The 27,669-nt window shown below is 46.5% G+C and overlaps 1 protein-coding gene across 1 annotated transcript; it reads left to right on the top strand.

Moving 5' to 3' along the window:
* The first annotated feature begins 556 nt into the window (after window positions 1-556).
* FAXDC2 (fatty acid hydroxylase domain containing 2) lies at window positions 557-27,199 on the top strand. Its single transcript, XM_067732366.1, has 9 exons — window positions 557-701; window positions 12,592-12,639; window positions 14,667-14,758; window positions 14,890-14,993; window positions 18,298-18,419; window positions 23,355-23,560; window positions 24,049-24,154; window positions 24,554-24,720; window positions 25,502-27,199. The coding sequence occupies exons 2-9, from the start codon at window positions 12,592-12,594 to the stop codon at window positions 25,656-25,658; spliced, it is 1,002 nt and encodes a 333-aa protein (XP_067588467.1). The 5' UTR covers window positions 557-701; the 3' UTR covers window positions 25,659-27,199.
* Window positions 27,200-27,669: the final 470 nt, after the last annotated feature.

Raw genomic sequence — 27,669 nt, 5'->3', positions numbered from 1 at the left:
TTAAAAATAAAAGCTCACTTCTTTTTCAAAGGTCTCACCTTTTTACATCACGGGTCATCCTGTATTCTAATTTCACCTGTTTCAAAGTGTAAACTTCACCTCTCCAGGGGTTCCTTTCCTGCATCTAGACTGAACAGTAGTAGTTGATACATCTCTCCTCCCTTGGCTGCCCTCAGCAGCAACAGAAGCCATCAAAAATGAGAAAAGGAGGCCCTGTGGTCCATGTCACCTTTTTATTCACTTGAACTGCCCATCTTCTGCCTTCAACATGATCTGACACCCATGCCTCTTATCGAAACTGCCTCCTAGGGGACCGTGACATTTTCTTAAGTTGAGGAAGATGCGGGCAGTTTTTAAAAAGAAGAAAAACAAGCCCAGAGGTCAGTCAAATGTGCTTTTTCCAGCTCTGGCTTGAACTGCGTATTTCCTCTCAGCTTTCAGGAGATGTCCTTTGGCAAGAAGGGCGCTTTTGTCTCTCGTCAAAACAGACCCAAATTCTTTCTCCCGTCACGTGCCTGGCCGGAGCCAGTAGGCTGCTCCGTAACGTGATCACCTTGGCCAGCCTCCCAGCCTACCGACTAATAACAGGGTGAGGCGGCAGCACAGCGACAGCAGCTGCCAGCTTCGGGGCTGAAGGAAGAGAAAGCGGGCTTGAGCTGTGCCAGGACCTTGGAGGAGCTGGGACACAGCCCACTGCAGAGGTGAGCGGGAGCTGCTGGGCAGGGAAGCTGGTCGCCAAGGTCAGGACGCGTCCAAGTTCACTTAAAGAAAGGCAAAGCATACCCTTCTCACCTCTGCCACCTCTCTGTCCTCTCCACTTACAGGGCAGGTGAGATCTGCCTCTGAACAATGTCCTGGGATGTTTTCTTAGTACACAGAGTCCCTTTCTGTCTCACTAATGTCTGCCGTCCTCTGCCCATGTTTGTACAATCTACCTCCTCCGTAGTCTTGTTTTTCTAGCAATTGACAGGTAATTCTGTCAAACGGACTCGCTTTGGCTTCAAAACCACATGAAAGAGAAAATCCCAAATCAGAACTCGAAAATCCTACTGGAAAAAGACTGCCAGGAGGCAACTGTGGTTGAATTGCTTCTCCTCTCTAACCTGCCAGGGTCACCTGGAAGGGATGGGGCCAATTACAACAGTCTTAAAATCGCAAAGGCCCCAGGTCGATGTGGGGACTAGAAGGTGGACAACCATGTCAAAGCTGTTTTGATCGACATACCGGGATTTATCAACAGAGGCTCCACTTTCAGACTTGCTGATGTCCTGGTAGTAGCTCAGGAAGGATTCCCACAGAGGTTACCGAGGGAGAGGAATACAGTGTGTGTAGACGGGTGTGAACAATGGGCCACTGGTTTTCAGGATGCTATACAGGTCTTTGGGGGCATAAGGCAAGCAAGACAAGACAGAGACTTGTAGGGTGCTTCAGTTTCATATGCAGTTCCAACTAACTTTCTCTGGTTGGGATATAAAGATTCAATTCAATTTGGTAAAACAAATGCTCTGAGCGTTAGCTTCTGACCTTAGAAAGGTAAGTGTGCAGTATAGGAAAAGGTGCTGAAACGTTCAAGAGCAAATGTTGGACGCATTCTGAGGGCAAAAAATAAGGCTTTTAATTCTTTTACCCCTCTTATGTTTATTCAACAAATATTTCCTGAGTATCTGCTACATGCCACGTTTGTGTTTGGTACTGTGGATCTCGTAGTAAACAAAATAGGCAGGCTTTCAGCTTCATGGGCATGCAGTCAACTGGGGCAGTAAATCATAAAGGGTATAAGTACCCAAGGCAAAAGCAGTGAAGGGAGCATTGCTAAAACTGTCCAAAGGCAGTAATTTTTGTCTCAAAATTCAACCTTTTCCTTCATGCATTTTACCTTCTTGAATGAGTATCTTTCCCCTCTGTAAAAGTCTCACGTACGTACAGACCTTGGTCATAGCAGTTCCTCGAAACCCTCTTCATCAGAGGCTTTAAGCTAGAGGCAGGCTGTTCAGCTTTTCCCAAGAATACAAACAGCCTGAGAACAGAGGCTGAAGTAATGGGAGTTTCAGTCCTCAGGAGAGTAGTCCTCTCCCGTATGAAATAGAATTTATGCTATTCTGAAAACACATGTGGCACCAGGCAAAGCGTTAGGAAGCCTGGATTTTGCCAGAAACTGTGTGGAGTTTGGAACAAGTCAGTTCTGCTATCTAAGCCTATCTCTTTAGCAATAAAAATGGAAGGGGTAGACCAGATGGTCCATCAGGTCTTTTTTTTTTTTTTTCCTGATAATTTCATGAGATATTTACAAAGAAACCATGCACATTCACATAAAGATAATATATCTTGTACCTATAAAATGGGAACCTTCATCAACCATGCAGAATATCCAGGAAGCCAGAATCTGAAAGAATCAGGCTGCAGACAAATACAAATTAAACTGTCTACTTCTCCCACCCTCATCCCATTCCCCTCCCCTGTCTTCAGATTTTTTTAGGTTGTGAACATGCACTATAGGCTCACTGTGCCATTTACCTAGATTGGGGATTCTGCAATAAATCATTGCTTTCAAAACAGTCAGAATCATCTGCTTTCAAAACAACCAAACTAAAAAGTATCTAATTTGGATAATCTTATAATATCTATCGAAATCCCTTTAAGGGAGAATCAATTCATTGTTATTAAGTATTAGAATATTTACTTTTAGTGTATTTAATTTCTTTCTCTCTCTGAATGCATTCTCATCATAAATGTTATTTCATATCCTCCTCCTACATACTTTCTCACTTGGAAAATCAAAGTTATATAGTATTACATTATTAAATAGGACCAAGAAGCATGTCTTATTCATGTTTGTATCCTCTGTAGCTAGCATTGTATCTGGCACACAATAAATATTTTTTTTTTTTTTTTAAAAACACGTGTTTAGCTGGTGGAATTTATTTTTTTAATTTATTATTATTATTATTATTATTTGTGATACGCGGGCCTCTCACTGTTGTGGCCTCTCCCGTTGCGGAGCACAGGCTCCAGACGCGCAGGCTCAGTGGCCATGGCTCACGGGCCCAGCCACTCCACGGCATATGGGATCTTCCTGGACCAGGGCACGAACCCGCGTCCCCTGCATCGGCAGGCGGACTCTCAACCACTGCGCCACCAGGGAAGCCCTAATAAATATTTCTTGAAAGAATGATTATTATCTTAGAAAAACCATGCACTATTTTACCTTTTGTATTAAAAAAAAAAAGCACACACACACAATATCTAATCCATTGTTTGTGGCTGATAGAGGCTGATCTCATTCCTTTGTGTCCTTTTACAATCCAAATGCCCACCCTGCATTCACCAGCATCAACACATTCTATACCTTTTGCAGACTTAATCGGTATAATGAGCACTGAATTCAAGTTCTGCCACTAAATAACTGTAATTTGAAGCTGAATAATGAAGATTTCTATGCCTCCATTTCTTCAAATGGAACATGGGGGCATCAGAATAGATGAGCTTAAGACAACTTCTAGCTCTTAGATGGGAGACTTCAAAAGGTAGAGAAAAAGAGAGGAGGTACCATAAAAATGTAATGATTATAGTACCTTAACATAGTAAATATTTAATAATTGCTATTGTTGATTTTGTTTGCCAAAATTTCTAACTTGAACAATACCACTGGCAAACAATGTCAAGGAAATTCTTTGGGTGAAGACACATCGGCCCACCATGTTTGAGGTCCCCCATGGAACCTCTCTGACTGACTCTGTTCAGTTAAAACTGAAAACAAGTCTACAGATGTAGAGAGGCACAGAAAACAAGCTGCTTTATCATAAAATATTCAGAAGAATGATACGGTTGTGTAGCTTAGAGGAGTCAGCTGCCTAGACAAACATCTCAGGAAATAGCATGTGGGCCTATTGGCTTAGCCGAAGAAAAATGACATATCAGGAAATGTTTCATTGCTTCTAATGAAGTCAGATGTCAACAGATAAATGCTATGACTCCTGCAGCCACAGGGTCTTCCTACCACCAAAAGATAAAGAGTCACTTTCCCTTTGACCTGAAGGCTGCCGTTCCAAGGTCAAGCTTAGGTATCAGCCCCTAATCACTCAGTCTCAGCAAAACAGTTTCTATGGCACGGACACAGCAGGCATCAGCACCCTGCCTGTGGCGTCAACAGAGCCGCCTCCTCCCAGGGTCTTATTGTACTGACAGCCATCCTAGTCTCACTTAGGTGTTTAATTTTAATACCTACTTAATACTTTACATCCAGCCTCCATCTCAGAAGGGTTTGAGATAGCTTCCAATAAAAGGATATATGCAGTAGAATAGTTGCAGAAAAATAAAAACTGATTAGAACCCATCAGGCACTCAATAAATACCTTTTATACTGTTTTGATGTGGGGGTGGGGGGCAGTGATCTGTAGAAAAAAGAACCAGGTGCTTTACTGCTATTGCTTTGCTTTTGGACCATGTAAAATCATTACCAAAAAAAAAAAAAAGAAGAAGAAGAATAAACAGGGCACTGGTCCTTGTCGTAGTTACCTTTAATAATCTAATGAATGCTATGAATATGAAAAATGAAATTTCAGGGGAGACAAAGATTTCCCAAAGCCCTTAAGGAACTGCAATTAATATGATGAAGAGTAAAGTAAAAGTGAATTACTCTGTGAATCTTCAATAAAATATTTCCTATGAATGAGCACTGAATTCATTTAAAATTTTTTAATATTTCTGTAATTTTCTGAATAGGTAAAATATACTCATGGTACAAAATTCAAAAGGCAAAAAGTAAGGCACGTGGTAGGAAGACAGCCTTCCTTCTGCCTTGACCCCCAGCCACCGAATTCACCTCACCAGAAGCCACCACTGTAACCAATTTCTTATATATTCTTCCAGCAATAGTCTAATATTTTATGTACTATTCTATGTATACATAAACAGCACACACACACACACACACACACACACACACACATGTTCCACACACTACTTTTTCACCTAAGAGTTCTGGAAAGTACACATAGGGCTGCCTTATTCCTTTAATGGCTACAGAATATTTCATTACTAGATGTACTATAATTACTTAACCAACGCTTTACTGATGGAATTCAAGGTGTTTCCAATTCTTAGTCATTAAAAACAACGCCACAATGAACATCCTTGGACACACATCATCTTTTATATACTGGATTATATAAAAGGAAAAAAAAAATCCCAAGAAGTATAATTGAGCATTAAATTTAACTCTGAAATTACAGGCAGCCAAAGCAAAAAGGGGTGAGAAGGACCAAAATGGATTGCCTTTTTGCATTCCACAAGTAAGCATACCACTTCTTCCAAAGAGGAGAACTTCTTTTAAAAAAAAAAAAAAAAACTAATTTTTTTTATTGTAGTTGATTTACAATGTTGTGTTAATTTCTGCTGTACAGCAAAGTGATTCAATTATACATATATATACATTCTTTCTTTTATATTCTTTTCCACTATGGTTTATCATAGAATATTGAATATAGTTCCCTGTGCTATACAGTAGGACCTTGTTGTTTATCCATTCTCTCTCTATATATTAGTTTGCATCTGTTAACCCCAAACTCCCAATCCATCCCTCCCCCATCCTCCTCCCCCTTAGCAACCACAAGTTTGCTCCCCAAGAGGAAAACTCCTGTGCACTAATTTCTTTATAAGAATTTATCAGCTGTATTCTCATAAAAAGTGCACTACTTCATTTGGGGAACTAAATAGCGGGGTAAGGAATATATTCGATGGCAGTTTTGATATTCATGTGGCAGATTCTTACATCTATCTTGATTTTTTAAAAAAAAGTATGATATAACTAAAACCCAGCATTCCTTGGATAAGCTAAAATGCAATTTAGGAGGAAAAGCCTTGGTTGTAAGGTTGGAGACCACGAGAAAGCCTGGGCACTGTCCTCCTTTAAAGATTTCTTGGGCATGCCAGATCTCCTGCCCTACTCAGTGTTTTCTTAGCTCTGGACAAGAACTTAGGCTAGCACTTTTCATATGGATTTTTGAAATGATGGGTTCATGTACATAGACTGAGACTTTGCACCTCCAGGAATCCTTGTACATAGTAAGTTCTTCGTAAATGTTCCTGGAAGGAATAGAGGAGCTTCAAAAGGTCAAAGACCGTGTCTTATTAGCTTTGCAAGCTCTTGGCAAAGATAACGGTGATGATAAGATATCGGGAAAAAGCTAGATGAGACTTTGACTTGTAATTGAAGTTCCTGTGGCATGGCATGGCAAAAAGAGTCCTGGCAACTAAAGAAACAAACAGGCAAACAAAGAAACAAACCCCAAATCCCCTCAGCTTCCCTCCCAAACAGGATGGATATCTCGACAGGGTCCACAGAGCCTTTCACAATTGTTCATAACATGCACGGTGATGTGAAGGGTCTACCTTTCTGCACATGGTTTCCAGATATTAAGATCTCCAAGTCGTTCCCAACTTGAGGTGTTTCCTTTCATATTTGGTTCCTTGTCATTAAGACCCTTTACAGGCTTAGCCCCCAAAGTACCTAGCACAACTAGGTACTTAAAGATCTGTGCTTTCTGGGACTCCAGGCAGAAGGCAAACTGCCAGATTGAAAATGACCCTGCTTCATCCCAGAGTTCTACCACTGTGTGAAAGGTAACTTCATGAATGGGCCCGTATCCATCTTGAGGATGTGGGCCAAACTTGGGAATTGGGCCAATAGGAATTGTTCAGCACAATGAAGATGGAGAAAATCACTTTTTTTTTTTTTTTGAAAATCACTACTTAAAGGAGAATTCTTAAGGACCTACTGTATACCACGGTGAACTCTACTCAATACTCTGTAATGACCTATATGGGAAAAGATCTAAAAAAAGAGTGGATGTATGTATATGTATAACTGATTCACTTTGCTGTACATCTGAAACTAACACAACGCTGTAAATCAACTATACTCCAAAATACAATTTTAAACATTTTTTAAAAAGGAGAATTCTTGGGAATCCTTATAAATTCAGGTTACTGAGTAACATCTGTTGTCCCCGATGTGGGGCAGGGCTGTTTACCATAGTTTGGGGCTGAGACCTGTCATCCTGAAACGCTTGTGCAGTTATCCTCTGGAGGCCTCAGGCGGTACAGAGTATGACTATAGAGCACCCCTAACACTCAGGTAAGCAAAGGAATCCTGACTGCCCTCCTGGGTCAGAACAGGGAGTGCATGCCTGCAGCTTCACTTTATTCCTTCTCTTCTGTTGTGTGTTTTTCTTTCTTTTTTATTGAGAAGTCAGCACAAGGTAGAGCTCCACACCTCCAAGCTACAGCAGGTTCTCCTGCTGCCGGCCAGGCAACAGAGGGTGCTGGAGGAGGGAGTAGAGGTGACAAAGAAGCAGGCCTGGGGCGGGGCTGGGGGGGCTATAGTGTGGCTGAAATCCATTCCCCTGCCTCCAGGTAGAGACTGGGTTGACACTGCACCAAACATTCAGGTGCCTTTTCTTAAACCAGATGCTATCTCCCTGACCGGGAATCAAACCTCCCGGTATTTCTCCCTGACAGGCTTTTCCTCTGAGCAGACTGCCTCCCTTCTGCTGTGATGTGATTCACAGTGGAGCTGGTGAGCAGCTTATCACCTCCCTCTGCTGTCCTAACTTCTCAAACCCCTGGAGGCACTTTATAAGTCACCATTCCTCTCTTCTCTTTTCCAGCCTAAGTATTCTGTAAGAAATGAGGGTCAAGGGGAAGCTGTATTTCCTAAGGTCAAAGCTGGTAAAAATGCATCTGGAATAATAAAACCAAGCATAAACATCCACAAAAGAATAAAACATCCTTAGAGATATTGGAAGCTGGGCCTGATCCTGGCTCTGCCATCTATAAACTCACCTGGCCTCCTTTCTCTAAGTTCTCTCACCCTTGTCACATGGCAGGACGATGAACTGTAACGCTCCTCTTCAGCCAGGTCATGACACTATTCGATAGCGGCAATAGTAAGTGTTGGTGAGGATGTAGAGAAGTTGGAACCTCATACATTACTACTCTTGGGAATGTAAAATGGTGTAACCACTTCACGTTCCTCAAAAAGTTAAATATAGTTACTATATGACCCAGCAATTCCACTCCTAGGCATATATCCAGGAGAAATAAAAACGTGTCTACACAAAAACTTATGCAAAATTGTTCATAACATTATTCATAACAGCCACAAAGTGGCAACAATCCAAATGTCCATCAACAGAGGCATGGATAAACAAAATATGATATATCCATATGACAGAATGTTATTTGGCAATAAAAAGGAGTGAAGTACTGATAGATACCACAACATGGATGAACCTTGAAAACATCATGCTAAGTATAAGAAGCCAACCACAAAGGACAACATATTGTAGGATTCCATTAATATGAAATGTCCAGAATAGGCAATTCCACAGAAACAGAAAGTGGATTAGTGATTATCGCGGGCTAGAGGGGGGTGAGGATAGGGAGACAGGAAATTCATGGCTAAAGCGTGTAGGATTTCTCTTGGGATAATGAAAATATTCTAAAACTGACTGTGATGATGAATGCACAACTCTGTGAATATACTAAAAGCCATATATATGTACACTTTAAATGGGTAAACTGTATTGTATGTGAATTTTATATCAATAAAGATGTTTTTAAAAAGAACAAATACAATTTTAAAGTCTCCTCAGCCTCATCAGCAGAGCATGTGGCCAAACTTCTGGATTTTTGTCACGCTGGCAGGTGAGAAATAATATCTTATTATAGTTTTAATTCACATTTCTCTTATTATGGAGGAAGTTCAGCATCTTTTCAGTTTAGAGTCCATTGATGTTGATTTCTTTTTATTATATACTAAATTCCCATGTATATTTTAAGGTCTATTTGCAGACTTTCTAATCTGTTGTATATGTCTGCCTACTCATGCGCTAGCACACAATTTCAACTATTAAAACTTTATGATGGGACTTCCCTGGTGGCGCAGTGGTTAAGAATCAGCCTGCCAGTGCAGGGGACATGGGTTCGAGCCCTGGTCCAGGAAGATCTCACATGTCACGGAGCAACTAAGCCTGTGCGCCACAACTACTGAGCCTGCACTCTAGAGCCCACGAGCCACAACTACTGAGCCCACGTGCCACAACTACTGAAGCCCATGTGCCTAGAGCCCGTGCTCTGCAACAAGAGAAGCAACTACAATGAGAAGCCCGCGCACCTCAATGAAGAGTAGCCCCCGCTCTCAGTAAGTAGAGAAGCCTGCGCACAGCAACGAAGACCCAACGCAGCCAAAAATAAATTAATTAAATAAAAATTTTAAAAAAAAGAAAAAACTTTATGGTGGGACTTCCCTAGTGGTGCAGTAGTTAAGAATCTGCCTGCCAATGCAGGGGACACAGGTTTGAGCCCTGGTCTAGGAAGATCCCACATGCCACGGAGCAACTAAGTCCCTGAGCCACAACTACTGAGCCTGCACTCTACAGCCCGCAAGCCACAACTACTGAGCCCGTGTGCCACAACTACTGAAGCCCGTGTACCTAGAGCCCGTGCTCCGCAACAAGAGAAGCCACCACAATGAGAAGCCCGCGTACCGCAACGAAGAGTAGACCCCACTTGCCACAAGTAGACAAAGCCTGTGTGCAGCAACGAAGACCTAATGCAGCCAAAATTAAAATAAATAAATAAATTTATTAAATAAAAACCTTTATGGTAAGACAAGTAGGGGGACAGTCAACCAAGTCAAGCTGGGCAGCAACTCAGGGTAAGTGCAATCCCCAAGCACCCTCCCACCAAACCCAGCCACCGTCCCAGGCTGTCACCTTCACAGAGAAGTCATGGCTTTATTTCAAATATGGAGAAACACAAAGTTTGTTGCAAAACACTTTATAGAAATGCCAAGAAATGTGATAAAGAAGAGACTGAAAAAGGCCAAGATCTAAAAGGTCATTCAGATTGGCACAGAGAAGTCACAAGAACACACTCCAAAGACACAAACCATCAGAAAAACCTAGCACTTAATTTTGTGAGAATAAAGCCTAGGGTAAATGCTGTGGCAGCTGGAGACCAAACTGCAGTAGCAGTAAGCAAAGGCAAGTCTGGCAGGTGTAGTCAGATCTTTGGATGCTGCATTGAGGAGTATGAACACGGACAAAGACTTCTGCCTTGACGGACAATCTGAACACCGGTTTGCAACATTGGATGTTCAAATGCGACAAATGGAAGACACAATGAATAGCATTTCAACCCTAACAACACCACAAAGCCAAGAGGCTATGTCTCTTCAAGAAACACACCAACAGCAACAACAACAAAAAGAAACAGCAGATGGCACTGGCCTTGACCTCACTATGGAGCCACCGCAGGGTCAGTCAGGTGGTGTTGGCACAAGAACAGGATGAACTGTCAGAGACGTACCCACATCCGTGATCAAGTGTAAGGTGTAAAGAACTGATGCTTCTGAAATATTCCCTGGGTGTATATGTATATGAATGTGTTACACTAGAGTTACGTTGGAAACACTGCCTGAGTCAGCATGCATACTTGTCCACAAAGCTTTCTTTCGGCTTGCTGTACCTTGAAAATACACTGGAAAATTCCAGAAAGTTTCTACCTTGCCAGATTTTATAGTTCTGTGCAGTATGTGTGTAACTGTGGAGGATATACTTTTGTAGATGTTTTTGACAGTATAGAATTAGCTTGTAGTAAAAGGAATATCGTCCTCAAAACTTAGATCAAAACTCTAGTACCGGGCTTCCCTGGTGGCACAGTGGTTAAGAATCCGCCTGTTTGGGCTTCCCTGGTGGCTCAGTGGTTGAGAGCCCACCTGCCGATGCAGGGGACACGGGTTCAAGCCCTGGTCTGGGAAGATCCCACATGCCACGGAGCAACTAAGCCCATGCGCCACAACTACAGAGCCTGCGAGCCACAACTACTGAAGCCCGCGCACCTGGAGCCTGTGCTCTGCGAAGAAAGAAGCCACCACAATGAAAGCCTGCGTGCAGCAACGAAGACCCAATGCAGCTGTAAATTAATTAATTAAAAATATTTTTTAAAAAAACCTCTAGTACCAAAGTATTGTATAATCTTCAGAATAAAGGTTTTTATGTTTTAAGTCAAAAAAGTTTATCTCTGTATGCATTGACTTGTGATGCATAAAAATAAAAGCAGGGAAAAGCACACTTAATATGTTGACATGGCTATAAAAAGAAACAAAATTCAGTTATTTGTAGTGAGGTGGATGGACCTAGAGTCTGTCATACAGAGTGAAGTAAGTCAGAAAGAGAAAAACAAATACCGTATGCTAACACATATATATGGAATCTAAAAAAAAATGGTTCTGATGAACCTAAGGGCAGGACAGGAATAAAGACACAGAAGTAGAGAATGGACTTGAGGACACGGGGAGGGGGAAGGGTAAGCTGGGATGAAGTGAGAAGTGGCATGGACATATATACACTACCAAATGTAAAATAGCTAGCTAGTGGGAAGCAGCCACATAGCACAGGGAGATCACCTCCGTGCTTTGCAACCACCTAGAGGGGTGGGATAGGGAGGGTGGGAGGGAGACGCAAGAGGGAGGGGATATGGGGATATATGTATATGTACAGCTGATTCACTTTGTTATACAGCAAAAACTAACACAACACTGTAAAGCAATTATACTCCAATAAAGATGTTAAAAAAATATGTTTACGTGGCCAAAAATATCTCATTCAACATATATTATGGACAATGACATTTTTTATCCTTTTTGTTTCATTTTGCTAAGTAGAGATGCAATTGGTTTTTAATCTGTGTTCACCACATTTCGACATCAGAATTTTTATTCAGTTGTCTAATAACTACTATTTGGATTCCTTAAAATAACTTTTATTTTTCATTTGATCATTATCTTTATATAACCAGGAAAATTCTGCAACATCACATTAGAAAATAAAAATGATCAAGCCTTAATTTCTCTTATCTTATTAGATATTGGTTTTATTAAGACTTCCAGAAAGATTTACCCTGTCATACTGTCAAATGGAGATCTCAAACGCGTTTCTAATTATTCTCCTTCTAGCCAGTTCTTGTTTGACAGCATTTTAGAAGGAGTTTCATGCACCGCATTCCTATCCATCTACTTGGCCATAGAATTGTTGACTGGTTTCAGAAAAACCTTGGTTGTTGTTTTTAACCTGACAAATAATAACAAAGAATACACAATTGAACCAACTCAAGTTAGAGCTACTCTTTAAGTCCTGGTTAAGAGTCCACTGATATTCTTTTATCTCACAGGAACAGCTCTTTACTACCTTGAAGAAGTGAGAAGAGCATAATTAAGTCTTTTTAAAAGCCTTATAATGTGTTTTAAGACTTGCTAGACCTAGTATCCCTCGTGCCCATCCCTCCTCTACTCTTCTGCTGTATTCCTGGCTATTCTTGCTTATTTGTTTCTCCATGTAAATTTTAGAATCAGTTTGTCGGCCAGGGTTTTTTTTGGTGGTTTTTTTTTTTTGTAACTCCCAGGTGATTTTAATGAGTTGCTGGCATTAAAAACCACTGCTGCCCATTCACCTTGACTCTCTCTATTCCTTACTTCCTTGGTTGCATGTGAAAATGACACCCAGGCTCACCTGTGCTTTTTCATTCCAGATGAAGGGAGAAGCTGGAAGTGTGCCACACAATGAGAAGCAAAAGCAGGTAAACGCGAGCACCTCACCCACCAAACTGGTGAGAACGCAGCCAGTGACCCTTTCCACATCTGCACCTGCAGCATAACTGGCAACACCCCCCCCCAAGGTTTCGGGATATAGCTGACACATCAGTGAAGTGCTCGCTTCAGTAGCTGAGCAGAATCACTTGACTCCAGCTGCCTGATTATAACTCAAGCCCCTTTGCCTGCATGAAGGTAGCTGAAGAGCCCCGTAGCTGTCCCACCAAGGTCTCTTGGCCCTTAGAATGCCCCAGGCTCAGGCCCTTGGAACCACCCCTTTCTACAGCTGCTCTGGGGACAAGAGAGGCCCACTGGGGGCTGGGAACTGGGGGGTGGGAACCAGCTGTTGAGCCCAGATAACTTCTGTGCTGCATGCTCCTGCCCTTCCCAGAGACCTTTGTCCTGTCACTTTACCTGGCCCTCACGCTGCTAGAGAGAGAAAACACCATGATCCCTGAAAACACACCTAATCTTACATGTGAAATCGAGGTTTTAAATTTGACTTGGCTTGATTTGATTAAACTCAAATGAAAAATTCCTAGTGAATGTGGAAAGCTCAGGAAAAGGGTCCTTTGAATCCTAAAAAAGGACTAATTGCAAAAGCCCAAGATGAACTGTCTGGCAAATTTGGGGGTGACTTTTGAACAGCCTGTATAAAAGAACAAGTTTCTGTGGTCTTGGCGATCCAGCCCTTAACGGGGGGAGACAGAGAGAGAGAGAGGGAAACAGAAGGTCATTTTCAGAGCTCAGAGAGAGAGAAGGTCATTTTTCAAACCTCAGGACCCGAGTAGACCTTTAAAAACATTTCACTAGCCATGGAAAATGACTTACTAACTTCTGATCAAAAGTGGGATAGGGTAATCAGAGAAGAAAAGAGTCAGTGCAGAGTCAGGTTGCTCTGAATGAGTCAGTCAAAACGGTCTGCTCCTTTAGCTCTCCAAAGGCTGGATTAAAACCTGGCCCCCTATTAGATCAGCTTCCCCTACAACAGTGTATGTGACCTGGTTCACTAACTGCACACACGTATAGGGACCACCACCTCCAGTCCTCTCCCACGAAACAATATTAGCAGACTGCATCTGGGCATAGAAACATAGGCTGTAATGGACATTTGTCACTCCTGCCCAAGGTACTATAGAAATTGGTGACACACCTGGCAGCCACGGTTTTCCTTCCGCAAGTCTGGGACCTGCTGGTTGACCATCGAGTTCGCAATGACCACTGTTTTAGGCTTTTGGAGGAGAACATGTAAGGACCGCCCAGTGATGGCCAGCGGTCTGTTCTTTGCCCCTAGAAGCCATCATTGTCCCGTTCAGCTGGCAGCCCAGACTAATATCTCTGGAAGGCAGAGGACATATTACAAGTCAGAAAATATGTTTATTTACTCTTTTCTTCAAGGGCAAAAGGGTGATGGGCATGGGAAAATAGGCCTGGCTCAGGAACACGGTTGAAGTCCCTGTGGCCTCATCAAGGATTCTGCAGATCCTTCTGTGATGGCCGTCCCAGCTCCGCCTGTCCATTGGAATTAGCTGGGGACCTTTAAAAGACAAGGAGGCCCAGCCCCACCTCCCCTGCCCCGGCAGAGACTCTTATGTAATCGGGCTGGGGAGTAACCCGGATACTGGGAGTTTTTGAAAGCTCCCAGGTGATTCCAATGTACAAATAATCTGCATCTCTGTTCAACAAGAAGACTGGTCATGAAATCCCATGGCTCTCGGAAGGCTCACCTGTCCTTCTCTGGGTGACAAAATTGCATGCTAGATTCTCTGGATCAGGTTTGCTCTCTTCCCTCCCCCAGCCTTAAGCTCTAACTTTCATACTCACCTCCGCACACAGCCTGAGAGCTCTTGATAAGGAAGAGCCTTCCCACGGAAGTTGGGAAAAGGTCAGCAGATGCGCCATGGTGGCACGATTGAGATCCTGATGCCACCTCACTCCTGCCGGGCTTCAGCAGTGAGCTGCGTGTGAAGGCAGGAGGCTTGCTGGGACCTGACGCTTTCTTGTCCTCCCCTAGGAGGGACACATCTGGGGCTCCATGAGGAGGACGGCTTTCATCCTGGGCTCTGGCCTTCTCTTGCTTGTGGCCCTCTGGAACTCAGTCACATGGTGAGTCTTCTCGGCCAGCTCTAATTCGGGAGCTGGGGGCCGTGCGGTGGCGGTCTATGGGCAGAGCATGGATTTAGGAGCTGTCCACCCACCAGTCTTCACCCAGAAACATGAATGAGTTTTCTTTCAAGGCATCTTCAGAGATTTTGGGGTGCTTCTGGCTACTTCTGGCAAGCCCAGTGGGAGAGGCTGCTGTCTACGTTCGAAGGGAAGGAGTGGCTCCTCTACATTCTAGGTGAGATTCCCAGACCACCAGCACTTAGGGTTTGGGTACATGGTTATAGCTTAATTCTTTTTCTTTTGTTCTCTACTTTGGGACTTCTCAGTTTATTACCCTAAGGAATGAGGACTTAAAGTTTAAGGCAGTGGTAACCCCAGAGTGCTAAATTTGGGGGTTAATATGGAATGGATGTTTAAGGATATCTAAGAAAAGAAGTTGAGACACCTCCTCCATCCCCCCAAATAGAAAAATAAAAAAAGAAATCGTTTGTGTGAAAACGAATGCTTGTGAGAGCAGTAATCCTGCTTCTAGATGTCAGGTCCACAAGTGCAAAGGGCTGTTCTGTCTCATGTGAGGCTGTGTCCTTGGACCTGGTGCAATCTAGCTGGCTCTTGGGCCTTGACAGCAAGTGTTCACTCAAAATGTATTTACTGACAGTGCCAAAGCCTGAAAGCAAGCTCAAAACATAGTAGAAGAAAAAACCTATTTTAACATAGGTATTTATGACAGCATTATCTACAATAGTGACTGTCCTCCGTCATACATTCATTCGCTCACATAATATTTATTAAGTTATTCTGTGCCAAACTCATTTGTAGGATATAGAGATATTTAAGATAAAGTATTAAGGTAAAATGTCTACCCTATTAAAAAACTATGTCACCGTTTGACTGGAAGAAAATTAATAACTACAAAACAAACAAACCTCAACCAAAAACACTTTGTCACAGTCTAGAATGGGAGATTAAAAAGTGTCAGTTGTCACAAAGCAGACATAGAAATAAAATGTTTCTGATGATTGCTTTCTTCTAGGAAGAGAACTCCGAAAATGGGCTGAATATTAAACATGACAGGTTAATGGAATCTTAAGCACTCATTGAAAAGAACAATGCAGATTGCAAATATACATGGGGAGAGTGGTGGGAAAACATTTTATATGTTTCTGTTACGATGATGGGAAAACCACCTATCACCTCAGTGATAAGCAAATACCAGAGAGAAAAAATATTTGTCATTTGAAATGTTAGAACTGGAAAACAGTTCAAGATCACCTCTTGTGATTTTCATCCGGTATATTCCTCCAGGAGCCCTTGGATTGACACGTAGGCAGGCACCTCGAAGGGTGGCCCGCTAGGCAACAACCAACCTAAGTTTTTTTCTTTTTCAAAATAAAGTTTCTTATTTCTGAGGATGAAAGTAAATACATGCTCACTTAAATAAAATAAATAAAAATCACACAATTCAAATAAGCATAAAGAAGGTGAAAATCACCTACCTCTCATATCCACGAAATAAGCACTGTTAGTATACTGCATATTTGGTTAAATTTAAAAGACATCTACTATTTTTTTTAATTTATTTATTTCTGGCTGCTTTTTTTGGATCTTCGTTGCCGCACACAGGTTTTCTCTAGTTGCAGAGAGAGGAGGCTAGTCTTCGTTGCGCTGTGCAGGCTTCTCATTGCGGTGGCTTCTCTTGTTGCGGAGCACAGGCTCTAGGTGCTCGAGCTTCAGGAGTTGTGGCTTGCGGGCTCTAGAGTGCAGGCTCAGTAGTTGTGGCTCACGGGCTTGGCTGCTCCTTGGCATGTGGGATCTTCCCAGACCAGAGCTCGAACCCGTGTCCCCTGCATTGACAGGTGTATTCTTAACCACTGAGCCACCAGAGAAGTCCCGACATCTACTATTTTTTTAACTTTTTTTCATTGAATTGATTATGGACATCTTTCCATATCAACTGATATAGATTTGCTCAATATTGTAAGCTGTCCTGTCTATTCCATTGTGTGGAAATATTCTAATCAATTTAGTCCATTCTCTGGGAATTCGAGTGGTTAGGACTCCGTGCTTTCGCTGCCGTGGCCTGGATTCCATCCCTGGTCAGGGAACTAAGATCCGGGACATTTAGGTTACTTAAATGTTCTACTGTGCTTTTTTTTATTTGCTGAGATGGGCATTTATGTGCACGAGTGTGTGTATGTCTTTTCTTTCTTCCCCTCTTTCTGTCTTTGTCTCTCTGTCTCTGTCTTCGTCTGTCACTCTGATCTTTTCCTCACTTCAGATACTACCAAACTGCCCTGAGGATGTTTGAGCCAATCCCATTTCCTCACAGTGCTAGCCAAGTATTTTTCAGGTATCAACTGCCACACGGCACAGTGATTGATGGAGCAAGAAGGGTACTGGAGGAAGAATGCAGAGACAGAGAATTAAGTTAAACACCCTTGCTCCTTGGAATATTGAAATTAGAGGAGGCGGCAAATCAAGGAAAAATAAAGTTAAGAGTACAAGAGTTAGGTAACACTACAACGTCACTTGAATAACTGCCAACGGGGGTGGACAAAGTGCTTATTTGTTCACAGGAGGAGAACAGAAATACTTGGGATGACTTCATGGAAAAGTGGGAAGTGGGGCAAAAAGCCCTATCTAAATTTGTGTTGATCGGTATTTTCTAAAATACCCTGCAGCACATCAGTTCTATCGGAGGTTCATGGGTGGGGAGACCATACGACTTATCATCGAAATGGGACATTGTGAGAATAAAGGAGGGGTTATTAATCATGATGGATATGATGGATACATACTGAAATTGTCCTGGGCAGACACGGACGAATGGCCAGTCTATTCTCAGATGTTCTGAGAAGACAGAGTGCTGGGTAAAGAAAAGCCTGAGAAAGGTTGAATTTAACAAAGTCAAACAGGAATTCTCAGAGCTGTGACCACACTTGTCTGGACCCTGACTCTCCAAGAAGGTAGGGTGTGAAGACTGTTTTAACCAAGGAGCCCCTTGAGAGGTAGGTTTTCCACTTTGGGAAATGCTCACTGGATGCCTGAAGTACCCCTGCTCATGTCATCATAAGGTCATGGGGATTGGGGAACCCAAGTGCCCGTGGTGAGCTACACCATACCAAACTCCTCCTCTGCTTCTCCCTTTGCTTCTCCCTTCCTTGGCTATTCTTAAAGGGCTCAGTGGGCACAGACGCCCAAATGTCAACCGAAATTCATTTCTGTTCGGAGTGTATCATACATCTTACCATAGTTTTGTGTTGTTTTTTTCTCCAACCGCCTAGAAGGTTGTTGTCCCCGTTCTACAGCTAAGAAAAGAAATAGAGACACTCCTTAAGTGACCCATTCCAGTCCCCACAGCTGGTTTGTCACCCCAAGACTGAAGGCAGGCCCCCAGCCCCGAGCACCCAGACACCAAGGCCCTGGCAAGGGCCTGCCTACGACGCAGCCTCAGTTACCACCGAGCATGTGTTCGGGGAATACGTGCGCCGCCAGCTCCTGAAGTTGTCCTGACGTTTCCTTCTTCTTCCCAACCTCAGGTGCCACCCAGGTGCCCGTTCTGCTCTTCTGGACCGTCAGTGGACTTCTACTGGTGGTTGACACAACTGGAAAGCCTAACTTCATCTCCCGCTACCGAATTCAGGTCGGCAAGAATGACCCTGTAAGTGTTGCTGCAGCTTCTCCTGGTCAAGGCACAGAAAGCAGGGGCTAAAGCCACATTCTCCAAATTCTGCTGGCTGGCCCAGGAGAGACCAGGGCGGGTGGGAGCCAAGTGATTCTGTACAAGGCTCCCTCAGGTTAGAAGATTAGAGAGAGGAAATAATATGACATTAGCCAGCCAGCCAAGACTAATGTCAGTCAAAACTAATCTTCTGGCTCCCAGGCCTGGCTCTCTACCTGCCTGTGCTGGCCTACGGCACTGTGGCCAGCATTTTAGGAACAGAAATGATTGTCTCAGCCCAGCACTGGACCGAGTCCCAGATATGTCAGGTAGGTCTCCACCTATCCATGGGAGAAGGGACAGCAATAACTAGATGCTGAAAACACGGATAACAGCTGCCCTTGTGAGAGAGGGACACAGCTGCTGAAACAACGCATAACCCCACTATCATATTAATTGTGAATGTGTCGGTGGTGGTGGTTTTTTAAGCAGGTCCTCCTTCCTGATTATTCAGTACCACCAATAGTACGTAGGTCATCCATGGTAAACAAGGCCTGGACCTTGCTGACAAGGAACTCCTGGCCCCGAAGGAGAGAAAAAGCCAAGCACGTATCTTGGATGGACACAGGCCGGGGAATTGAGCCCCACTGTTCACTGCTCCCTGAGCCTGGCTTGCCTGCTTAGCGCTCTGACAACCTCAGAAGCCTTTTCTTACACAACAAGGAAGAAGTTGATTCTTAAACCCAGATTTTTTTACCCCAGCTCCACCAAAACCACATCCTGGCTTCCTTCCCAGACAAGACAATCATTTTCTTTTCTGTTTTTTTTTTATAAATTCACTTATTTATTTGTTTCTATTTTTGGCTGCGTTGGTTCTTCGTTGCTGTGCGCAGGCTTTCTCTAGTTGTGGCGAGCGGGGGCTACTCTGCGTTGCGGTGCGCCGGCTTCTCATTGCAGTGGCTTCTCTGGTTGCGGAGCACGGGCTCCAGGCGCTAGTTGTGGCACGTGGGCTCAGTAGTTGTGGCACACGGGCTTAGTTGCTCCGCGGCATGTGGGATCTTCCCGGACCAGGGCTCGAACCTGTGTCCCCTGCATCGGCAGGCAGATTCTTAACCACTGCGCCACCAGGGAAGCCCAGACAATCATTTTTAATTATCTGTCCAGGTGCCTGGGTGAGTCACCTCAGCTCTCAGGGAATTCTACCCAGGCCAGCACTCTAGAAAGCAGAGTGGCTGAGAAATAGTGCCCTTGATCCAGGCTTTCAGGACGGTCCCTTCCTGAACCAGAGCTACTGGCCTGGCTCACAGTGCCCCTCACTTGAGACGGCAGGGGCCTCCTCCATGCCCAGCTCAGCAGGCAGGGACCAGAGCCAAAGGGTTAAAAGCAGGGCTTGTTCCTTGAGAACGTTTCACCTGTCAGACCACGGAGGTCTCCTTACCAGGCACCACTGACTGAATGCGTACATTCAAGGCCAAGTACTGTAAACATCTTCATCATTCAGAAGAGAAAACAGAGGCTCTGAAATGTGACATGGCTTAGAACCGTGATTCACACTCAAGTTCTGTGACACCAGGGCTTGTGCCCTGAACCACCAGGCCACATCAGCTCTCAAGAGAATCACCTAGCGCAATAAACTTCACAGTCTACCATGAATGGAGGGCCACACAGGGAAGGTCTCGTGGCATTTGGCAGAAGCTGAGGTTCAGAAAGGTGCACTGACTAGTTCAAGGTTAGACTGTTCTTGGAAAGCTCGTCTCATCTGCTCCTACACTGTGTGCACCTCAGGTAGTCACACAAGTAAGAAGGAAGCCCCAGATGCCATTTCATCTTCGGCCCATTCCAAGAAGGTCTGACCCCTGACCTAAGACATCAGCAACAGGTCATCGAGTGGGACCTGAACGCAACGGCATTCATAGGACACCACCAGCCACCCCCGCCGCCCGGCTCTGGGTACCCTCCCACTCTCCTGGACTGGATGGCTAGTTCACGCCTCTCCTCCCTCCTCAGATCCTCAACACCTCTGCGCGTCACCTCCTCCCAGAGGGTGGCCTTGCTTCAAGCAGAAGACAGCTCCCCCAGCCGTGCACCACCGCAGGCTGGGGGCAGCACTTGCGCACACGCTCTGACTGCCCACCTGCTGCAGCCCGTGGCCTCTCTCTGGTCCTACTCCAGCCCGTTCCTCCACTGTCTGCACGCTACACCCAGCACCTCTTGTTTACTCCAGCAAGTTGCTCCAGCAATTCTTCCTTCTCTTTCTTTTGTCCTTTTTTTTTCTTCCTCTTCTGGATTTTACTCTCTGGCTTATTACAAACCTGCTATAATTTTTCCCAGCTTAAAACCAAACCAAAACCAAAAACCTTGCGTCCATCTCCCATACTCACTCCCACTCATATTTTTGGTCCCCTTTGCAGCAAAGCTCTTTAAAGGGTTGTCTATACAGTTTCTGATTTCTCCCTGTCCACTGTCTTTTCCCAAAATTTCAGAATTATGAAAAATTGAAAACATGTATACAGAAGTGGAAAAGGTAGTAGTACCCTGATCACTCATTTATATACCACCTAGATTCTCCAGTCTTGTCTTAAACATTTTACAATATGTGCTTTTGCTGTATATAAAACTATAAATATCTATGCATCTATAATTTTTTGCTTCATCATTTGAAGCTAAGTTCAGACACCATAAAACTCTAAATCCTTCAGCCTGCACCTCCTAAAATAATCACAAAACAATCCTCTCACCTCCTCTAGAAACCTCCTAGCATCAGGCCTTCACCTCCACCGCTCCACCACGATTGTCCTGGGCTAGGTCACCAGTGCTCCTGTCGCAGGCTTGTCTCATTAGACCTACCAGGGCCGTCTCCACAAGTTGCTCATGCCGCATCCTGTTGTAGCTTCTTATACCGGCTGCCAAGGCCCCACTGTGTCCTCACAGCTCGCCACTCACCCCTTCACAGCCTCCTTTCTGGATCCTCCCCAGCCTAACCTCCCCACCCTGTTTACGCTGACGCCCAGGGCACAGCCTCGGCGTCTTCTCTGTCCTCATCCCCTCGGCGTCATGACTTTAAATAACCGCCTCAACGCCAACAGCTCGCCAATTTACCTCTCGAGCTCAGAACTCTCTCCCGGTGCAGGACTAAACATCCAAATGCCTCCCTGACATCTCCAGTGCAACATGACCCAAGGAGAATTCCTGCTCTCCCAGCCCCCAAAGCCTTTGATACCCACAGCCTCCCCAGTCTCAGCTGGGGAGCCTTTCAGTCCAGAGGCCTTGGAGTCACCCCTGACGACTGTCTTTCCCTCGTACACCACATCCAATCTATCAGGAAACCCTATTGGCGCAATTTCCAAATGGATCCAGGATCCAGCCCTTTCCCACCACCTCCATCGCCACCATCCTCTTAAATGTGTACTTCAGCACTTCTAGTCTTCCCGTTTGTATTCTTGGTCTCCTACTGTCTATTCCCAGCACAGCAGCCAGAGTAACCCTGTAAGATCCTGTCACTTCTCCGCTCACAACCTTGGGATGACCCTCGCTTCTCTTGGAATAAAAGCCAAGGTCCTCAAAGTGGCCTACGGGGCCCTGTACGCACTGGCTCCTCCCTGCTTCTCTGACCTCCCCTCCCACTTCTCCCCACCTCACACCTCACTCTTCTCCAGCCAAGTACGCCAGGAGTGTGGCCTATCGTGGAGCCTTTTCACCAGCTCTTCCCTTTGCCAGAAGACACTTCCCCCAGATACCTGTTTCCCTCATCTTTGTTCAAATCTCACCATCTCAGTGAAGCCTACCCTGACCATTCTACTTAAAAACGATAAGAGTATAAACTCAGTGAGGGCAGGAGTCTTTTTGTTCACTGCTTCCTTCCCAGCACATAGAACACTGCCTGACACATAGAGGGTGCTCGATATCAGCTGAGTGAATAATCGCATGTCACACCCACCTCCTGCTCAAGGCTGCTGGAAGAGGTGTATGGCTTCCTCTGTGGTGCTCTCAGACCAAGGCTGCCCAGACCTGGCTTCACCATGGGATGAATTCTGGTCCATCAATACATGCAGGACATGGAAAAGGCAGAGGAACAGGCAGGCCTGAAGTATGAGGACCACGCTGAACCCGGCTGCACCTAGGAGCAGAAACCCTCCAGCTTGCAGACAGTTCTCAGGAGGGAATCCCCTTTGAGAATGCCAAACCAGTTCATCGGGACCAGCAAGTGACCTGTGGAGATGGGGCTATTCCCAGGAGCTCCAGGGCGCTGACAAATGGAAGGGTCAGGGGTCACTGGTTCCCAAGGAAACGCTGGCTGTAGTCTTGAGGCTCGAAGGGATGTGAGCACGTGAGGCCAGCTCCCCACAGCGCTCTGGGGAGAATGCGCAGGCAGCCCCACATCCTGACAGCCCCACCCTGAAAACCAGCAAGACCTGCTCACAGCAAGCGGGACAAGAGGCCAGATAGCAGCTCCCTGGCTCCCACCCAGGAAGGCTGGACCACACGAGGAGGCAGGCGACCCTGATCTCTGCACCTGGTCCTGGTCAAGGCTCTCTGGACGAGCAGGGACCAAAAGGCTGAAGAAGGAATGAAGCTGGGAGCCTTCTCCAAGCACCCTGGAGGCTCCCCAAGATGCCTGTCGGGAGTACGTGGGGTTGGGCCTGGCCAGAGAAATGGGGAGGACGGTGGTGGAAGCCGCAGAAGCAGGAAGGAGCAGGCAGCTTCAGGCAGAAACTAAGGCCGGAGGAGGGGAGTTTCCAAAGGCAGGGCAGTACCAGGCGGTTCCATCCCTGGGCCGGGCAGCACTCAGGGGTTGCTGGCTACAGGCAGACATCACTCCTAGCATCCAGTCCCGAGTGAGGGCCTCCCGAGAGCTGCTCACAGAGGAGCCTGGTTCCTAGAAGGGAAAGACCTACTCTCATCCACCTCCTTTCTTCCTTCTTCCCCCCCGGGCAGGTGGACCCCATGAAACTACGCCAGTCTATCCACGTGGTTCTCTTCAACCAGTTTGTGATCTCTTTCCCCATGATGGTCTGGCTCTATCTCATCCTCAAGCTGCGGGGCGACCCCTGCCGCCGAGAGCTACCCACCTTCCACTGGTTCCTCCTGGAGCTGGCAGTCTTCACGCTGACTGAGGAAGTGCTGTTCTACTATGCACACCGGTGAGCGCTTTCCTTCCTGAGCACAGCCAGCTCCTCACTCTCCCAGGTTCACCCACCAATGGGGGTGAAACCTGGCCTCCTCGGAGTTGTAGGGGTGCGACCAACAGCACCTGGCATCAAGAGCCTCCCGCTAACTAGCTAACACGAAGACGACTCTTCGCTCCACCGCTGACGATGTGCGACCACCGACGAGGGTCCGGGATCTCCGTTCATGCGTGTGGCAGGGCAGTTTCCCATTCATCCCCTTAATTGAATCCTTTCTGGCCATCCTCCCTATTTTACAGCTCATACAACTGAGGTAGAGAGAGGCAACGTCACCAGAACTCACAAGGCAGGGCTGTCGGAGCACCAATCCAGTGTGTTTTCACTGGATGTGAAACTTTGCTCCGTGGATATAACCCCAGTTCCTACCTTTGGTTTCTCGTGTTCTGGTGGGGCAGGGGGAGAGGGAGGTTGGCCGATTTATCAACTGTTAACTCTCTTCCCAGCCTCCTTCACCACCCAAAACTCTACAAGAAAATCCACAAGAAACACCACGAGTGGACAGCTCCCATTGGTGTGATCTCCCTCTACGCACATCCTATTGAGCACGTGGTGAGTAGAGCTCGGCTCCCCCAGAGGAAAGGGCAGCGGGCGCCAACCCCCTTCCCTAAGGTAGTCTCCTGCACAGAGCGGGATCACACTGGCTCTTTCTTCTGCCCATTCAACAGCTACCATTTGTTGTTGGCATATGCCGGGCGATGCTAGATGCCCAACGTAAGTTATCTCATTTAATCCTCCCAACAACTGTGTAAATCCTCATTTTGCTAATGAGGAAGTTGAGGTTCAAACAGTTAATAACTTGTCCTAAGTTTCATGTCTGAAGGAGTCCAGCAAATCAAGTCCAGAAACTCATTCAGCTTCCCCAGATCTGGGTCAAGAAGTCTTCCCGGACACCCACCTGCGTCCCCTCCATCCCCTTGGGCCCCTCTTCGAACAGCCCTCTCCTTGCAGGTCTCCAACATGCTGCCGGCGATGGTGGGTCCCATCGTCATGGGATCCCACTTGTCCTCCATCACCATTTGGTTTTCTTTGGTCCTCATCATCACCATCATCTCCCACTGTGGCTACCACCTACCCTTCTTGCCTTCACCTGAATTCCATGACTACCACCATCTCAAGTAAGGCAACCCTCCCCACTGTGGGTCTCCGGGCAGTAGCCCCCACGTTGACTCCTAGAGCTCCTGACAGCAGACAACGGTGTCTCAGTTCAAATGTGGGTCTAGTGGAGAGAGAGGTCTGCAGGTGGGGACAAAGGTGACCATCCTGGGACCCAGATCACCTTGCCATTCTCTTTCTGTCTGATTGGATCTTCCTGCCACTATGGGTCTTTAACCCGCATTTAGGTCCTGGACCCTTTGAGGATCTAGTGTAAGCCATGGGCACTACCAGGAAGATGCATACATGCATAGAATTCCCGTAGGCAATTCGACAGAAGCTGTCTGTGCACGCTCTGAAAGCCTCCAGGCTCGTCGGTGTGGCCTAGGAAACTCCTGCACCAGAATCACCTGAGATGCTTTCCTCAAATGCAGCCTCTTGGGTTCCACTCCAAATACACTGAATCAAAGCATCTAGGGGAGCAGGCCTTGGCATCTGCATTTAGTTGTGTTCCAGGGGATTCTGATGGAGGTGGTCCCAGAACCTACCTGAACAAGCTGGCTTTGCCCCAGGTTCTGAGTTGTGTGCGTCGAAATCACAGAGAGCTTTCCAAAGGAAGAGCATAGCTTTTCAGTCTGGAATGGCCCCAGGAATATGTGCACCACCGCCTGGGTTAACCGGAAGCAGGTGGGCAGCATGGTGGGGATGGGTGTGGGATAGGAGGGCTCAGAAATGTGTGCGAGGCTGGCACAGGTGAAATGAACGTGAGCTCGCCCGCCTACAGCACCCTCCTCTCTCCTCCAGGTTCAACCAGTGCTATGGGGTCCTGGGGGTGCTGGACCACCTCCACGGGACTGACACTGTGTTTAAGCAGACCAAGGCCTACGAGAGACACATGATCCTGCTGGGCTTCACCCCGCTCTCCGAGAGCATCCCTGATCCCCTGAAGAAGATGGACTAAGACACGGCCCGAGTGCCATCCTAGCCGTGCCCTCTGCACGGTCTGCTAAGGTGGCCTGAGGCCTCCTGGTCGCACCTACCAACTCGCTCCTTCAGCCACGCACTCTGATGACAAACCACGAGGGCAGGGGGGAGGTCAGCCTCCTGGAAAAGCAGGCCCAAGGAGGGGACCAGGGCTCCCCCAACTACCCCTATCATCCCAAAGGGGACCAGGGATTGGCGTAACGAAAAAATATAGCTCCTTGGAATGGAGACCAGTCAGAGGGAAGAAGCCACTTTGACAGGGCTCCTGGGGGGTCCCCCTGGTCCTCTGCTGTGGAAGGGGAGAGGGACACCAGATGACTCCTTGGTAGCCCTGCCAAGACAGAGAATGACAAAGGTGGCAGGAGGCCGTGTGGCTCCAGCCATAGCTCCTCCTGATGCCAAGGGGTGGGAGAACCAGAAGATACTGCTTTGCCCCTTCCTGTCCCCAAAAGCCTCTCTCATTCTGTACTCAGGCCAGGGCCAGGACACCCTGGCAACGGTTCTGGGATCAAGTCCCCACTGCTATCCAACACACACACGCGCACACACACACGCACGCGCACACGCACGCACACGCACAGACACACAGCGTGATAAAGACCCCACTTCAACTCTGCCCCACTGCAATTGGACATCGCCCCTCTCTGAAAATACCAATCACAGGAGCTCCTCCTGTGATTACAACTGAGATACCAAAAAGAGGCGCAGACCAAATCTCAATACCTTCAGCCACAGGCGGAAACCAAAGGCCAAACCCTGTGGCCCTGCTCAGCTGGGGCCCCCTTTTAGCCACAGAGGGTAGGGTCAGAGTTGCTGACCTTTGGGGACACCCAACTGAGGCCCCTAATTAGGCTCTCTGAGGCAGGACCAAAGGAGCTAGAACCCTCTTCCTCCACTAAAGCAAGAAATACACGGCTGAACAGCGGGTAAAATCCTTATTTCCCCCTCAAATGATGAACCAGTTGCTTCAGCACCATTTTTACAGGATGACTTTAGCAGTAATGCCTTTTCCAATGAGACCTTATTGTCTACCACAAAACCACAGAGCTGCCCAGGTGGAAGCAGTTCCCACCCTGGGTTCGCTCAGCTGCTTCTGACATTGCCAGGAACCCTGTGGCTCCCAGTATCAACGTGAAGACACTCTGATTTGCAAGGCCACCATTATAGTTTCCAAAGTCTGATATTCTCCTGAACATTCAGTTCTCCTCTGTCCAGAAAACCACCCGCTGTAGTTTTATAAAATACTTTAACATCTGATAGGGCCACATCTCCAGGCAGAGCTATCAAAGAGGACGACCTCCTGCCACGGGCCCTATCTCCCCAGAGGACCTGCCCAAGAGGCCGACCAGGCGCTTAGCAGGCAGCGTCCTCCTCGGGCCTGGGTGGGCCCAGCCCCCTCCCTGGGACCACATGCCCTTCGCTTGAGCACAGCTCCTGGTGCACCAGTGCTGGACGTGCTCATAGCTGCTGACCTGCACCCACAACCTGTCCTACGAATAAACAAACAGTTGGAAAACAGTCCCTCTTCAGTGCACTGAGCAAGGGTCGGGAATGAGGAGTGTGGAGGAAGAGGAAGAATGGCGGTCTCTCCTTTTACCATCTGTAGACCTGGAGGTACTGCTGGGGCGCAGAGGGGCGAGGGGCCTCGTTCTCTCACCCTTTTTCTTAGGCAGGTCGCTGGGCCTGGCCCCGACACTGGAAACCAAATAGCCTCAAGGGAAGGTCGAGGTCTCAACACTGGCAGCAGAGAATGTGCATGTGAATGGAGAAAGGATGGAAAACAAACCGGTCTCCTCTGCAGTGGATACTTGGGTTTCTGTCTCCCTATGCGAGTCGTTCCGGCATCACGACCACACAGTGTCTGTGCGCCACAGCAGCACAAGGAAACACTCTGTGGCTTCTTTCAGAGTATTCCCAGCAAGCCGTGGAAGGAATGAATGTCTTCCTCTTCCCAGAGCGGCCCGCAGAAGCCCTGCCCACTGTCTCCT

This window comes from Pseudorca crassidens, chromosome 3, assembly GCF_039906515.1.
Source record: "Pseudorca crassidens isolate mPseCra1 chromosome 3, mPseCra1.hap1, whole genome shotgun sequence".
Lineage (NCBI taxonomy): Eukaryota > Metazoa > Chordata > Mammalia > Artiodactyla > Delphinidae > Pseudorca > Pseudorca crassidens.
This window is presented reverse-complemented; position numbering and strand designations above follow the sequence as displayed.

What these genes read in the sequence shown, in the direction of transcription:
- FAXDC2 (XM_067732366.1), top strand. Translation starts at nt 12,592, where the DNA reads ATGAAGGGAGAAGCTGGAAGTGTGCCACACAATGAGAAGCAAAAGCAG. An exon ending in ACAATGAGAAGCAAAAGCAG is followed by an intron (nt 12,640 to 14,666) that starts GTAAACGCGAGC and finishes GTCCTCCCCTAG; the next exon opens with GAGGGACACATCTGGGGCTC. An exon ending in AGGTCGGCAAGAATGACCCT is followed by an intron (nt 18,420 to 23,354) that starts GTAAGTGTTGCT and finishes CCCCCCGGGCAG; the next exon opens with GTGGACCCCATGAAACTACG.